The sequence below is a fragment of the Platichthys flesus genome, chromosome 16 (genome assembly GCF_949316205.1).
Source record: "Platichthys flesus chromosome 16, fPlaFle2.1, whole genome shotgun sequence".
NCBI classification, from domain to species: Eukaryota; Metazoa; Chordata; class Actinopteri; order Pleuronectiformes; family Pleuronectidae; genus Platichthys; species Platichthys flesus.
In genome coordinates, this window is record NC_084960.1 from 8,272,132 (window position 1) to 8,289,527 (window position 17,396).

The following is a 17,396-nucleotide window of genomic DNA, read 5'->3' on the forward strand; positions in this document are numbered from 1 at the left end:
TCATCCTTCAGCTGCTAGAATGGAACTCACTCAGTACACCTCTGCCAATGCCAAATGGTCCATAATTGTGTAGTTATTATAGTCAAAAGATAGTAATTAGGAAAATATATAACTAAATAATAGTAGCTGTGTAATCCATACTAAAGAATAGAGAAAGAAATCAAAACTGACCTCATAGGCGAAGGTGAAAAAAAAATCCTTTGGGAATCAACAGAACATTCAAAACGGTAGAGTAATCTGCAAGCACCTAAGAAAGTAGATTCATATGCAACTATATACGAGGGAGAAAAAAAGATTAAGTTTGCATATTTCATATCCTTTATGATGTCAATGTAATAATGAACAAGCCATGAGAGGATATAGTATGCTGATCTTATTGTTAACAACTTTAAGTGTTAAGGTTGCTATGAGCAACACCCGCTACAGTACTGCCTTTTGTTAACCGAAGTGAGGTGAAGCGTTGTGATTACTCAGCACAATGTGTAAAGCAACAAAAGTGAGCATGCACATCTAAATTAGATTTTCCCCGATGATGAGAGAACAATTGTTTACTAGCCTGTTGTGTGACTCATTACGGGTATATCACCGTACGATGGAACATTTTTATGAGGCTGACTATGTGGCGTACAGTTTAATGTCCAGAGTTTAAAGTTGAGCACAACCAGCCAAAGTAACTCACACGGAACAATCAACTCCCCCCAGCTTGCTCTGTTCATGTGAACACAACCAAATTAGTTTTTTAAAACCATCAAATTACATAAACCCATGTGTATGTTCACAAACTGCTCCACTTACATGGACACAGACACACACCGTTCACAAGAGGCAGCAGTATGGGAGTGTGAGAGAAATGGGGAGATGGAAGAGGGATAATTATAAAGCACTGAATCGTTCAGGAAGGATATTTATGATATAAAAGCTCTTGGCACGCGCCCTCTCTCTCCCTTGAGGGCCCGACAAGAAACAGAGATATCGCTCCATGCCAGCTGCTGCCCATTTCTCCACATCAGTCTCCGAACGCAAAGATCGTCAATGTGGGAGGAGAGATGAGGCCATGAGGAGAAAGAGACGCCTAGGCTTCCTAAAAGTCGACCAACCTCTTCCCAGTCTGCCTTTTGGATTCGGCCTGCTCTAAAACCCCAGCTCTGATAAACATTATAAGCTCTTAGTGTTGTTTAACTTCCCAATGGGCTATTGCACACTGAAGACTTTTTAAATCCTTAGTAGAATTAGAACACTTTGGCCTGATATTTTGTCTCAAGGAAAAATATAAAACGGGCTAATGTCTGTGTACGTGGAGGTCTGCAGACGTCCACTTAGTGTAAGCTGTGTGATTAAATGTTGGAAGTTGTATTTAAAGCCAACAGAAGGGCAGGGAGCACACTGTGTTAAACCCACACACCTGGCCCTGGTGGGTTTATAAGGGGTGTAAAGCTGGATGCATCCTGTGGCCTCAGAGTGTCGATGTGTGTCTAAATATAGGTGCATGGTAGGACTGAAGCACCTGAGGGCCGGTGCATTTATGCTGGTGATCTGTGTGACCTGTACGCAGCTGTGGTCAGACCACCTGAGCAAAAAATGAATTTAAGAGAGAGAACATCTATGTTCCTACTCCTATGAAATTGAGTGTGCAGAGGTGAGGGAGACAACTGCAGCATCCAATTAGTCAGAAATGTAATGTCCACAGTTTTAAGCTTTTAAACAGAGATGCATAATTTCTAACCCTTAAAAAAGACAGACTAGACCTTGCGAGCTAGTTCTCTTTGCTAAGAGATGTCTAGAGATCGGATACAGCCTAATCCCATAAATATCAGAACAAGATAATAGTAGCTGATAAGCTTCTGTCCGATCTTTGATGAAAAGCCTACTGAAAGCAGCAGAGAGCTGTCAAACCGTGGCCCTGCTAGACCACTATGAAATCACTGTGAGAAATCCTTTCCCTAAGTGTGTGTGTGCAAAATCGTGCTGTGACTTTGTGGTAAACAGTAGCTAGACTAATGCTGTATCCAAGGGAGTCTGACAATGTACTTTACAGCTGTGCAACAAACACAAACACTAAATGATTCATAAAAACAACACCTTTCAGGGAGGGGTGATTAATCTGGAGGAAAGACTAGCTGGCACAGTAGCTTTCCTGAAACCTTTGAGCCTAATTGATGCTGATATAATTTATATAATTGAACCCTGCCCACCTGCCACTGCCAGTTCATGAGAGGGCAACCCGGCCTTATCACCTCCACTCCATGCCCAGCAACTGGGCATGGAGAGCACCAGTGCTTTCCTCACACCGTCGTGTCACTGGCATGGCAATTGGAAGGATCGGGAGCGAGGGGAAGTCAAAAGAGAAAGAGACGGTAACATCAAGAGAAACAGAGATTTCATTGAGAATACTATAGCACAAAACAAAAAAATGTTCAGTGTCATAGTCAACTGCTTTGATGACTGCTTGGAAGATACACATTCAAAACCAACAGACACAGACACACACACACACACACACACACACACACACACACACACACACACACACACACACACACACACACACACACACACACACACACACACACACACACACACACACACACACACACACACACACACACACACACACACACACACACACACAGTATACACATCCAGGTTGGCCTCATCAAAGAGGTGAGAGATGGAGGTGCATGGCAGCCGAAGAAAGGTCCTGTCTGAGGAGGAAAAGAGTGAGAGAAAGGGAGCGATTGACTCGAGGATGTGAGGATGAATGACGACGTGTTACAGGGCGAAGAATAAACATCAGTGTTTGACAGTATCTGTGCCACATTTGAACCTTTTGATGTTCCTGCAGAGAATAGTTGAACAGTGGTGCTTTTCAGGCAAAGCACCACTTGTTGCTAACTGGCACCCTGAGCTTTGAAGCTAGCCTCTATTTCACTAATACCCAATAATATTCAATGTGTTCAAATGTCTTTGTCAAAATTCCTGGATTGGAAATCAGATCAGTATACATATACACAGTTGCTGTAACCATACCCAAGTACTACAACCTGCCTGCTCCACTTCCATCACTCTGCAAGTTTTTACAATAAACATCTTAAAACGCCTTCTGCCTCTGTTTCTGTGTTCACTTACGAGTCCAGAAATCCCCAAAGCCTTACCACCAGTAATGCATTACAGTTGGCCGAGGTTGCAAGAAACTCATGGCTCCATTTGTAATATCTTAGGATTTACAGCCTGAAAGGAAAAGGGATAAAAAAGAAAGTCTGACACATAGAGTTAATTCTCAGACTACACTGTCGACCTTCTGGTGGGAAGTTTAGAGGATCCCTGCTTTCCTGTGTTCAGACTTCTGTGAGCATTAACTGTGACGAGGCTGTTTCACGGACCTACCTGATGATCTAACACACGCCACCTGCTGATGTAGCCATGATGTCAGCCTCCAAATATCACAAACATGTCCAACCCTGCTGCCTCTCCCCCTCTTTATTCTCCCTTTCTTTCGTTTCCCCTTATCACTTTTGCTCAGTATAGTGATTATGCTACGGTGCTTTTGATTATCTTTGCTAAAACCTACAATACTATTAATTATTTTCTCATTTTGTAAATCACATTTTAAGGGTTGGTGTATTTTCATGCCTTCCTGTTGCCCACTGCCTCTGTTGTCTGTTTCCCCAGGGCAGAACAAAAGTGAGTTCTTCCTCCACTTAGAGGGAAAAGAGCTCAGGCTGAATCAGGCGCTGACAGGGCTAAGCCTCTACCTCTCTGATGTGTCTACAGGGGACGTGTCACCAGAAAGACAAAGTGAGACCGCATGAGACAGAAAAGGGCTAACTCCAGCGAATGCACACATATACTGTATACAGATCAAATAGGCCTGTATAGTGTGTCAAGGTGTGCCTTTGTCCCCTTTATCTCCCGCTCTCACTCTCCCTCTCGTTGACATACACATACATCCCGACACATCGCTGAACATCACAAGACATGCCGCTCTCCTGCGGGCATGTCTTTTCCTCTTCTCTTTCCCCTCAACCCCTCCCTCTTTCACACCACGCAAATGACAAGCGTTAGGACAAGTTAAGTCTTTGAGAAGCAGATAGGGACACAAATTGTCCTTCTGGGGTTTAAACCTGAGAGGTGTTTACACAACACAGCATATTATTTGTGCATGCTCAAACACATTATACAAAGGCGGAAATCGAGACGGAAAGAAAACTCTGAAAAGCCTGAGGTGCCTGAGGAGGAGGGAGGAAAAGGATGAGTAGATGACGAGATGTACAACTGCTAACGGCTAAAAGTGTTCACCAGTCATGTGTGTGTGTCTGTGTGTGTGTGTGTGTGTGTGTGTGTGTGTGTGTGTGTGTGTGTGTGTGTGTGTGTGTGTGTGTAGTTTTGTATAAACCTTATCAAGCACTGCTCTGTGCAGTGAGGTAATAGGGGCACAGGGTGCATGGAGGAGAAGGAAATAGTTGCCAATTAATAGCTGACATCTGACTGACACAAGGGATCCCCCTGCTGTAAACAGACAGCTTCATCAGAGACACAACAGGCAAACCTGGATAGTTTTGAGCAACCAAATAACACCTTGACAACAATGTGCTAACAACATGGAATGTATTAAAGTTAGCAACTTGCTAACAGGAAACCTCAGTTAAAAGTAATGCCAATGAATTATAGGACTGCTACATTGTGGATACAATGAGAACCCTGATTTTCTTACCTAATAGTTACAGTTTCACTTATTAACAAGGATTGTCAATCATTATACTTTTTAACACTTTTAATTGTGCTTTTATATGATATTTGATCCTATTTCAGATCCTCAAACTATTTGATTATCTTAAAAATGGTTCAACATTTGTTTCGAGATGTAAATAAATAAAAGATATAAGGTCTGGGTCTTTTTCCTAAACTGATCAAGAAGAGAAGAACCTTTTATTACCTGCAAGTTCTGAGGAGTTCACCCAAACAGGGAAAAGGTTAAGAGGCATAACAATATATTATCAGAGTATGGAAGGCCAAAAACAATCTCATAAAAAAAAAAAAAAAAAAAATCCTTCTTTAACTTACAAACACTCTGGAGAAAGAAAAGCAGAGGACAGTGCCAGAAGGCTCTTTTAATATAGAAGTTATGTTTCTATCTGCGTTTGTAGGTTTGTTTGTTTGTCAGCAGCGTTACACAAAAGCTAACAGACTGATTTCCACAGAACTTGGTGGAAGGATGAGGTAGATGTCAGGGAAGAAAATATAACACTTTGATTCAGATATGGATCAGGGGTGGATCCAATAAACTGGTATATCCTTTTGTTAACATTCTGAAATTTGTCAACATTTTGGTGAATTTGGCAGGTAATAATCCAGAGATGTTTTCGAAAAAAAATAATGAGGCATGTGTAGACCAATATCTTTGAACACACAAAATATGGTGCAAATCCAGATAAGGATCCAGATTTTGTGCATCAGAATATCATATTTATCTGAGGTTTTACTGCACGGAAACAAATATTGCCTTCAATTATATCAGAGAATGCATAATATGTGTGTCCCCATTGCAAGTTATTGACAGAGTCAATTCTGAGTTCATGGTGAGAGGTAACAGATCTAGCTATAATGAAAATATAGCAGAATCCCTATGATGTATAACATTTTCATGTAGCGGCCCTCTCAATGGTTCCGTTTCTTCACGTATTTTGGATAACAAGACAACAGCATTAATGTATCAACTTTCAGGCTAAAGTGTTCCCTAAAAGCCTGACTGCTGGAACTAAAATCCACAACACAAACTCGCATATTGAAACTTGTCAAGCTTGAAAATGGGCTGAGTGCCTCTGATCTAAATGAAACTCAACCGGAGAGACACCAATAAACCATTGAGGAGGTCATGGGAGAATTAACACGCTATAACAAGACTGTTGTCTGTGCCTGTGCACTGGAACCTATCACAGTAGCATAGACAAAGCAGACGGGATGTATACAATAGGAGGCCATGGGCCAACCCCGGCTATTTTATAGGGCGCTGGGCTGCTCTGTCCTCAGCTAATGTGTGGTGGTCAGTGTGTGGGTTGTACTTTGGGTTTGGCTGAGCTATAAAGGCACTGAAGGGTTGCAGGAACATCATGTCCTCACAACAGGGGCAAGCACTGGTTAGGAAGTCACTGTCATGCACAATCGCACGTTTACCCTACATTTTCATCCACGTGAAATTAAACCTGACACTGGTGATGCTCCTCACAAATACAATACTGGACAAGCACACAGGTGAATCAGCTTACAAGTGTTTACGCAGACTTTTGACAATCTTTCCCTCTCTTTTATCGCCCTTGTTCTCCTTAACTTTCTCTTTCTTCAGCAGTCAAAGTTATATTTTTCCAAGAGCCATTTCTTAAGGAGAGATTAAGTTGATTCACTGATTCAATTCCCCCACTGGAGACATTTGATCCAACTGCTGTTCAGATCCAAAACAGAGGAGAGAGGCCAGCTTCTCTCCCCTTTCCTGTCAACTGCAGGTCAAACATTCACATATACACTATGCATAAATATATATTTTCAGAAACACACATTTTTTGGTCAACAAAGTGCAGGAGTCAGTCATCTTGCACACAAGTACCTCTGCACACACTCAAACAGGAAAACCCGTCTACGCACAAGTGCATAAAGGGAGACACATGCCCACACATGCAAGCATATGCACACTCCCACACTGATGGTATAAGCAGCTGAAAAGGCAGGGATGAATCATAGTTTGCTGGAATCCTGTCCTGCAGAGACTCTAGGGTACATTTTGGAGGAAATGCCGGATTTTAAAAGGACTCCAGACACTATCACTACTACATGACTCATTACTTTATGAAGTAGTGGATGGAGTAATGGATAAATGGAAGGATGGAGAGAGATGACAGGGGGCGGAAGAGACAGCAGGGGACAGGTTGAAACACAGCAGAGGGCTAGGAAAGAGGACAAAAGTTTCCAGCTATCTGTGCAATTGTGTGTAGTGTTACTGTGTGTTTGTGCGTGCATGTGTGCGCTTGTTGATGTGCATGTAGGAGTGTGTTTATGTATATTTGCACTGGCTTGTGAGCATGCAGACTGGTTGATTTCAATGTCCTACAAATTATGTGTTTTTGTGCGTGCCCTGTTGTTTGCATCAGCATAAAAGTGACGTTGTCTGAGCTAAGACTAAGGCGAAGACGTGATGAGCTGGGGGAGGTGAGATCTTTGGCCTGTTAGTCCTCTGTGCGTTGGATGGCGGTGGGGATGGTCGAGATTTAGTGAGGCCTGCAGCTCTCCTGTGGAGAGTGACCTCATCGCCTGGCCCCTGGCATTGTGGCAGCAGCCCAAAGCCATGCAGGGGACAGAGAGAGAAGAATACACATGATGGTGGGGGAGGGACTGGATGTGAGTGTGGATTTAGATGTGAATGAGCCTGCACGACGGAGAGAGGGAGAAAGACAGGAAGAGAAAGAGAGAGAGAGCGAGGGAGAAAGTTTTGAATACTGAAAAGGGGGGAAAAAGAGGACCACCAGGCTGTCAGGAAGAACCGGGAAGAGAACACACAGAAGGTCAATGAGGGAAACAGTGGGACAGGAAACACAAACACATCCGCAAACAAATAGACTAAACAACACACAACAGAAACCTGCTCATTTGTTGTTTCTGCAGACTGTATATGACGTGTAGCCCATCATAAAATACAAATCATACATCCTAACAACTCTTACACCTGAACCCACAGAGAAACAGGTTCTCTCAATGACAGGGACACACAAATAACTAATGCCAACACACACACACACACAAACTACAGAGACTACTCCTCAATGGTCGTCCTTAAATCGTGCGAAAGGGGGATTCATCCTGTTTCCCCTGCCTCATATGCTGCTATGAAGGGCAGCCTGCAGGGGGTCACTTAACACAAGTGAATACACGGCATTAAACAATCTTGCATTTAATATGTACTTGTTTGCACATGTGTATAGTGTCTTGTACTGGGTCATGCATATGTGTGTCTAGCAGAAGCAATTGCTAAAGTGACAGGAGATATCTGTATTATCTGTGTGTAGCAAAAACACCCTCTAGGGGCTGATGTTAGGTAAGAACACAATCAGCGTCACTATCTGTGCCTATCTGTTTTAAATATGAACATGTTGACCGGAGCACTGTGCTCGAGTCCCACACACATTGATGTGATTCAAATGAGTGAGCTATCAGATATGACAATAAGTGCTGGGTTCATCTGATATGGCTACACAGCACACTATCTCATGCCGCATCTTCTTTGTTGACTTCTTCCTTAGTTCCATAGGCCTTAAATAAACTTCCGCTGGAACATGAGGCGACACAGATCTCTCTCGGCCAGTTTCGGTGTCACTCAATTCGCTACTGTTTGTTTAAGTTTTCTGACACTCACTGATTTATTTATTGTTTTTGCACCTTCTAAGCACCGCACAGAGAAAAAGAGTACCAGTCCACTAAAGATGTTCCCTGTCCATCGGCAGGGGCCAGTGGGAAAGGTGTAGAGGTCAGAGTTTAGGGGTCAGAGGTCAACTAATCGGTCACTTCATCAACTCATTACTCTGCTTGTTAATTAGAGGATTAAAGCTGGCAGGATGCGGTAAAACCCTCTTCTTTACAATTCTGTGCCACATTCAGTCCTTAGTTGTAACATTGTAAGTGCAATTTTCTTTTATATTAATAGTGCTTCTTCAGGGGTCCTATACAAGGTGTGTATTTTAGAGAGATTTCTATTTTTTGAGGATTACCGGCTCTCTACATTACAGATGAAGTCATCTCTTTGCTTGATTTACAACTGGGTGCCTATCGGAAAAAATGTAGCAACTCTTCTAACCAGATGGAAATGTTATTTTACAGTATTGCAAACTGGGTGAAGACAGCTCAAGGAATGAGATTAACAGGGTTTCCCCATGCCTGCCAGACTGTGCGGTTACACAGAGAGCCTCTTGTGTCTCACAAGGAGAGTGTTTTGTGGTATGAGGGCATTACACTAATGCAGGCAGACAGGAGAATACAACCTGTTGAGCTTATGAGTCTATTTTTAAGTGTTTTGTTTGTGTCAAGGGAAAAGTAAATGCCAGATTTGAATGAATCACTGACTATGACCCCCAAAGAATTGCTCCTGTGTCTGTTCTTCCCTGCCTTCTCTCCACTATTGCGCTCATGCATACGATAAGAGGAGATCACCAAGGTCATTTATCCAGGTGTGCACCAAAGCTGCCACAAAACAGGCCTGCTATCAGAGATCTTATTTTCATATCACTCAAATAGGAAATTAGATAGCAAACACTATTACAATTAGAAGTGCAAGAATAACCAGGCGATAGTGCTACTGTTGACCATATTCAGACTATCTCGAAATGAACATTTAATGGGGGAAGTGGTGGGGAGATAGGCCAGCAAATCTCACCTGAGGGCACACCTGGACAAACAGGCTGTATTTGCATGTACATGTGCACAAGGATAAACGCAAGAAACACCTGTAAACGTGACAATTTGACTGAGGCCAGATATCTTTGATAGAGATAATGTTGCAAATGATAATGAGTATTTCCTGCTATTTTCTCATCAAAGCCTCTAATCTGAAAACGGTCATCTATAAGTGCTGTGAAATAACTGTAACCGAAACCGAATAATCAGACGTTCCAGGTGGAAAGATGAGATAATAGTTTCAGTCGATATGATAACGACAACTGTACGGTTACAGTATTGAGACAGGTGGTTGCAGGCTGATTCGGGTGTTAGAAGCCCCGGCTCAGCACAATATGAAATCAAACACCTGCTCCCAGCTTATCTAGTTGGCGTGCTGGTCTGTTTATGTGCACATATCATAATGAGGTCATCAAGGGCAGCTAATGGGCAGCGAATAGGGAGTTCCGCCCTGCAGCCCGCTGGGAACCACAACATGGCACATTTTCAGACGTCAGCTAAGAGTCCAGCCAAGGTCAAAAAGATAAACACACAGACATACTGCCCTCTGATGGTGTAGTGCATGGTCATTCCCTCATAGATTATATTATTAACCAGTTAAACTGAATGTCCACTAGTGCAATATAAATCTATATAATATACTGCAGTGGCATTTTACTGAAATCAGCAAGGCAAAATATACTAAGGTTTCCCTTTAAGGCAGCTGAGGAAAGATGGACTACACACACACACACACACAAACACACAGACACACATACACACAAACACACACACACGGCTGGTGGAGCTCCGAAGCTTACAGGCCATAAAGTTTGACATATGGAATGGCGTGTTAATCAAAGATACCACATTCCCAGCTGGAACAGACGCACAAGGGAACAAAGCCTGACATGCATACTTGTGAATATGTGTGAGTGTGTGTGTGTGTGTGTGTGTTTCACATTCATCATAATGTAATCCAGGTCCTCCTTTGTAGTGATGGTGGTATTTTTACGCCTGATTATGTACTCGCCTGAAGAGTGCGTCTCCTTATCTGTGTACCTGTAAAGCACAGCAGCCTCATACTGTTGGTCCATCAATCTCCATCACAATTTCTCTTCACATATTTACAGGCCGCATTCCAAATTGTGAGAAAAAATATAACAAAACAAAATATTTCAAAAAATGTGCACTGCTATTGCTTGCTTAATCACCCAAACACATTAGAGTGTTTTGTCAGTTGAGTTTTATGGAGTAAGACAACATTTTCAGTTTCACAAGTTAAATTGTGTAACATCACTTGGACACAATCAAATCAAACACAATAATGTTTTGAAATATTTATGACTTTTTTTTATAAGGTTGAGGAAATTTAGGGCTTTCAAGACTTCTCAAAATCTGCCGTAACCATTGGCAGTAAAAAGAGGGACATGACCACATCTCTCTTACCTCATTGTTTTTATTTGTCAGTTATAAATGCTATTGTGCAAAGTAAGACAAAGAGAGAAAGTTAGGTTAGATTTTGTCTTCATAATGTCCCTCTTTATTCTCTCTGCAGAACAAAAACCCTGACATCTTTTACTTGGCTGACAATGTGAGTTGAGGAAGCCTCCAGAATATAAGCAATCTTCTGCTTTGTTGATGCTGTCGTGGATTATTTCTCTCCTGCCTGATCCATTCATTTATTTTTATGCACATCTCACCTCAAACCCAACAGAAAACTAATGAGGCAGATTTACTACTGAAAAAATTATTTATATTTTATATTTTAGAATTTGTATATCAGAAAAAAAAAAGAAGAAAATAAGAAGGCAATAGTTATCGCTTAAAGTTTGGGTTTTGATGTAAAATAAAACTACACACAGACATGCCCAAACACAGCGGAGTATATGGCTGCTGCAGAAAATTAGAATTAGAAAGTAGAAAGCGAGAGAAAAGGGAGCTTTGTTGATGCACGTCCGTTATTAAGCTCAGTAAAAATGCACTGAATACAGAGCCAGTACAGGCTACCTGGATTCCTAGAAGGGAAGATAAGTAACTTAAGAAGATGAGATAGATTATGAGCGAGAAACAGGGTGAAAGAGAACAAGACAAGAAAAAACTGTGGTACAAAGTAAAAAAAACGTGATGGGATGAAAAAGAGAGCAAGGGAGAAAGAAGGGGAAACCAAGAAGGATTTGTTGTTTTTGATTGTGCTTATTACCGAAGGAGATGACAACATAATAAAGTGCTAATCGCAGAACAAATCGTGTGGTATTCATCGTACATAACTGTTGAATGACTAATCGCACAATTTGTTTCCTTGACACAGACACACACAGACACACACACACACACAGTATCATGTTGTCTTTCCTCCTTCTGTCTGACACACAAAGCCCATGATCAAAAACAGCAATTTCCCGAATGCGTAGAGATGATAGGTGAACACAATTTAAAAAAAAGACATACAGCTCAACACCATATCTAACTATCTGTCATGGCATGACGCTCGCACTGACTCTTCTTCCTGCTGTTAAGGCGCAACAGTCAGCTGTCACTACCTCTTCACGGGCCACATGCACGAGAATGCCTGATAACCCAGCTGTTTGCAGAACAAGGGAGAGCAAGAAAGAAAGAAGGAGTGAGAGGCAGAGAGGGAGGATCAGGGAATCAGTCTCCATCTGCTAATGTGCGTCAGGCCTTGACAGTTCTGGCACATCTAAAAAAGCCAGAGTACTTCATACCGTGACTTCATCAATGCCAGTGACAGAGGGCATCAACAAGCCAAAATTGTTCCTCTAAAGCTGACTCTAGTTTCATGTTCTGTTGTGTTGCCAGTAGCAACGGGCATATAGATTATGTTGTATATCACAAACATTTGAGGAAGAGCAGAAATCACACATGCACCTTCTCCGGCACAGTTTTGGGCCAAGCCTTACCCGTGAGATCATGTGGTATACTCTACATCTATGAAGCCATGTAAGGCCTGCTGGCTGCTTTGTAAAGTTTTTCACTATTTCTGGAGGACCACATTTGCTATACATCAATATATTTCTGTCTGTTGTGGCTCCAGGCACAACAACCGCAGCACAACCGCAGTGCGACCAAGCCACCGGCCAGCCAAGAAGCAAGCCGTCCAGCACCATCAGCTGGAAGTCAAGAGTGAGGAAGAACAGAGGAGCGGGGAGGGAGGCCAACTATCTGCCACTGCCTCTCGCAATCCAGTAAATTAGATGAGGTTTTCACTAACTAAGAGCCGTCTGCATTTCTAGCTGCCTGCTCACCCACAAATACCACAACAACGAATTTCTGGTTGATGCTAGCCCAGTTTAGCGAGACAGCAAACATGACAGCCAGTCGAATAAATTCAACATCATGAATGGTTTCATGGGCTGACGACACCGTCTTTACAACGCTGAGCATGCCAAAAGGCCTTGGGTGCATTAAAACCTGATGGTTTATGGTTTAGTGCCACATATCTTTGTGGTGTAACTCTAATCTGCCACATCAGCCACCCAAGTACATAGTTTTGCAGACTGTCCGAATCTATCACATGTTGCACTCTGCTCGGGGCTGCTTCAGGGGCACTGACATGTAATCAGAGGCCTGTGAGCCTGTGCCAAGGGAGCACGCTAAATTGTCAGCTGACGAAAGACTGGAAAGAGTGTGTTTTGGGTTTGGTCTGTGGAGGCTTTAGCCAACAGGAAAGCTCCGGTGTTTTCCTCTCCACGGGACATAATGGATTCTCCCCGCCAATGAAACACTATTCCGGCTGGCGGGCGGGACAGCCAGCCACCTGAGAGCCTTTCCCACAACACCCCCTTCACTGCCAGAGCCAGACCCACTCATCAGTGGAGATGTGGGACAGATGGAAGGATAGAGACAGGATGGTGAAGAGAGGAGGAATGTGAAAGAACAATGAATAGGAGCAGATGGCAAGAAAAAAGGGAGGGACAGAGTGGAATTGGCATCTCACTCTCTTTCTAAAGTTCTATGGAGAATTTATGATTTCTGAGGCAATGTATCGGGGGACCACAGCCCATATACAGTATATACACAACATGATATCCATAGGTTACCATAACAACTAACAACACAAACAGACACAGCCAGTTGTCCCCTTGCCCACCCTTCGCTGCCACCTCCTCCTCCTTAGCCTCATCTCCCCATGTTAACCCCTTTTTCTCTCCGTCGGTATCTCCGCAGATTTGAGATGGTTTCAAAGCAGGCAACACTGGCACACAGTGGCCACAAGGGCAATACACTCAACTGGCACAAGGGCCTCTGCAGGATTTTATCAGCTTACAAATACATACTCCACACAGTGGGATATGAAGTTATTTGGGTCAAACAAGTTTTTCTACCTTCTCTCATTGTCGTCCAGGTGAGCAAACAGCACATTCTTGGAGATGGCTTTGGCCAAGGCAGTCATGGTCTTGTAGTCCTTTGGGATCACCTGAGAAGACAAAGCAGAAAAGACCCATTATAATAAAGTGGCCTGCAACAACACTATGCAGGTGGACATATGAAACAACCCAGTATAAATGCAGAATAGCCCGGACTTCAAAAGCAGACTAAATTGAGTAATTAAAGAGCAGCATATTGGCACACTCTAAAAGGAATATCCCACATGTGTGTCTGTGTATTTTTGGGAAAGCCCATCTGTTCAGGGATTTCGCTCAAAATGTCATGCGGCCCTTAAAAATTCACAAGAGGCCTGAACTCATTCACAAAACATGCATTTTCATGTCCAAGACTGCGGTGTGTGTGATCATGAGGGAATGGCAAAGTCTGTTGCCACAACAAAGCCACATAAGTTTTAAAAAAGAGGTATCCTTGAAGAGTAGCTCCTTTTACCGTGGGGTGAGAAAGGTAAACAGCAACAGAAACAGAGACGAGGAAAGAGCAAGACTGGATGAATCCTTTCAAAACTGAGAGACAGGAGTGTGTGTATGTGTGTGTGTGTGAGGATCTAAGTGTGCACATGTTTTGTCTCTGGTGGTGGTGAAGAGGAGCGTGTAGGCTGTAATTACGTTATACCAACAGATGTCTCCACATGAAAACAACCATGCAGCGCTGCACAACATGCACACAAATACACACACACACACACTCACACAACCACATCACATGTAGAATACTTTTTTTGTATCTCTGTTCAGTGCTTTAGCCTGGCTACCCAGTGGACAGAAGGAGAAAGAGGCTGTTGTGGCCTGGAAACTCAGTTGGAGGAGGAAGAAAACTTTTCAGAATCAGATTTTAGGTCAGCACCCGAACCATTAATCAAATGATCCACTTCCTGTGCTGTCGCCGAGTGGAACATCAGAATATCAGGGCAATCAGCTTGTTATCAGTTTGCAACCAGCTTTTTAATCTCTCTAAATTTGCCCTTTCTAACATACCAGGCCAGTGCTAAAACATCTTTAGCCTCTAAAGCCAGTTGGGGGGAAGAGATGGGGGGAAATATAGATTTCTAATGTTTTAACAATTATGATTGAGGAAGATGGGCAATTTCAAATGGCAAATGACATGTTGATATTATTTTTCCTCAACAGCATTACATACAGAATGATGCTGGCTGTGATACGTGAAATGCAACAGTCCAATATATAAGTGCTCTTTAAAGTTAGAGGAAATATCTGACTCAACGTCAGTTTTGGATATGTGCACGATATGTGCACGTACCTCAGGCACACCTCTCACACACACACACACACACACACACACAGCATGCTTCAGTGGCCATGTGATTACATCGTGGTGACTGGGTTCATGCCGTTTTGTCATTACCCGGCAATTAATGGTGTCTCAAGCAAATCACTATGGAATAAGCAAAGTAATGAAATAGTGACTAGGGTGAGTGTGTGTGTGTGTGTGTGTGTGTGTGTGTGTGTGAATGTGTGTGTGTGTGTTTGTGTGTGTAAAGTTGAGTTACATAGCACCCTTTCCTGTAGCTCCGTTAAACAGGTTGCAAGGTGACTGACAGGAGCCTCACAGTCCATAATGAGAAAACATGAAGACCCCCTAGAAAAGAAGTTAATTTTTATCTTCACCTTTCAAACGTATTGTATGTTGTCATGTTTTCATAGAAGCCACAGATGCAAAGAGCTTACAAGCATATAAAGTCTAAATTTACTTTCAGATTTTGTCGTAAATATGCAGAGCCTTCTGCAATAACCTGATTTATTATTCATGGTAAAGGATTAGAGAGGCTTTCCAGTTAGATTTCCCCCATGGAATTACAATTTCTTGGCCGTGTAACTATGCTTCAAAACGGCTTTTAGAGCTGATATTTTAGAGGTCTCCAGCTCTAAATAAAACTGATGTTTGACACTTTGGTAAAACGTTTTTAAAAGGTTACATACTCCCTCTCTCTCCCTCTTATATTGTGTATGATACATATAACAGCTCTGAGCAGCAAAATATGGATTTGTCTATTTTATAATAGATAACATGCATTGACTGGAAGTGTTCAAACATGTTGATGAGTTTGCATATTCAAGCCAAGCATGTAATGGTTCTGTCACAGACGTTTGCGTATGCATTGCTCTATCGAGACTGACCTTGCGAACGTAGCTGACAGCATCCTCTTCGGTGTAGACCTCGGCACTGACCCCTCCTCTGCGGCGCCGGGTCTTGACAACTGGGTTTGGCGGTGGGGGAGAAACTTCATCATCATGAGAATCTGACTGGCTGTTAGACTTCTGACGTGCCATGATTTGCTTGCATTCTTCCTGTAAAAAGACAGGAGAGACATGATTGATAAAGGGACATGCATAGAGAGAGAGGCACATTGTTCCTTTTCCACCAACAGTGACCAGGTTCCGTTCTGGTTCGTGCACCTTATTTTGACCCATTCTGAGCATTTCGACCAAATATAAATGGGTTAGGAACCCAGGTGGAATAAAAAATAACAGGTTAGCTGTGACAACATCATTGGACTTGTTCATGTATGAAATTGTACGAAAAAAGATCATCCGAAAAGTAACGTTTAAGTACAAACACTGGTAATCACTTTCATCCCTCATCTTGCACTGATGTTGACATTGTTTGTGCATAGTGTAAGCCCCCCCCCCCTCCAATAATGATCATGGTTCCAATCTTCCACTCTGGTTCACTGTTTTGCACAAGGTGTCCAGGAATCCTGAAAGGAACAGATTCAAGGACCAGAGCAGACTGAGTAGAAAAGAAGTAAGAGACTGAAAGATAAATGTATTCAGTGGTTAAAAAAAGCAGATAGATCTAAAAAAACACTGTCTTCCTTATATAAAATTATTTGACTTAGTAACCAACAAACGCAACCACCGTTGCTTTAGGCAAGAACAAGATCATACAAGAGCATCTGTTATTCTTCCACCTCAGGGATGATCACACAATGAGCAGCTGACAAACCTTTTCATACGTAGTGTTTGGTCTTACAGCAAGCATCATGTGTTTTTACTCACGTCAGGCAATAAAACAGAATAGACCTCAGAGAAAGTAATGAGGAAATGTTTTGTCCTGAGTGAATGCTGTCTGAGGCTTGTGTCCGCCACCTTATGAAGTGATAGCTTTCAAATAATAATATATGCAGGTTTACCCATGCAGACAGAAGAGGGCTTAACCAGGTACTCTCCTTCTCTCAGATGATGTATATAAAGACATGAAAGGGGAGACATGATGCTTGTGTCTGGCTGTTGTTTCAACTGCTGAATACTCTGCATGTGTTAAATATTGATTGCAAATTGATTTACACTTTAGCATAGGACAACATAAAACCACGGTAAGCTTCCTAATATGCGGACAAGGGCAATAGGATAACAGTTTGTTCAAAGGTAGCCAGTATCCAGAGCAGAGTGCATGTGTACAACTAACAGCATCTGGTGTGTATCTGCGTCCACCTGCTGGCACTGAGTGTGTTTTTCTTTCTAAGTGTGTCCACAGCTCATTGGGAGTTGACTTGATAGCAATATTATTCACCCTGACATATTTTGGCACAGCGACAATAACAAAAACACATTTTT

General features: G+C 42.5%; 1 protein-coding gene across 2 annotated transcripts in view; it reads right to left on the reverse strand.

Moving 5' to 3' along the window:
- Nucleotides 1–17,396, reverse strand: part of prkar1b (protein kinase, cAMP-dependent, regulatory, type I, beta) — a 59,412-nt gene that overhangs the window by 28,660 nt on the left and 13,356 nt on the right. For both annotated transcript variants that reach the window (XM_062407147.1, XM_062407148.1), the window contains 2 exons: nt 15,957–16,127; nt 13,758–13,849 (listed from right to left, as the gene is read on the reverse strand). In XM_062407147.1, the coding sequence (XP_062263131.1) occupies nt 13,758–13,849; nt 15,957–16,127 (263 nt within the window). The remainder of the gene's footprint in view (nt 1–13,757; nt 13,850–15,956; nt 16,128–17,396) is intronic.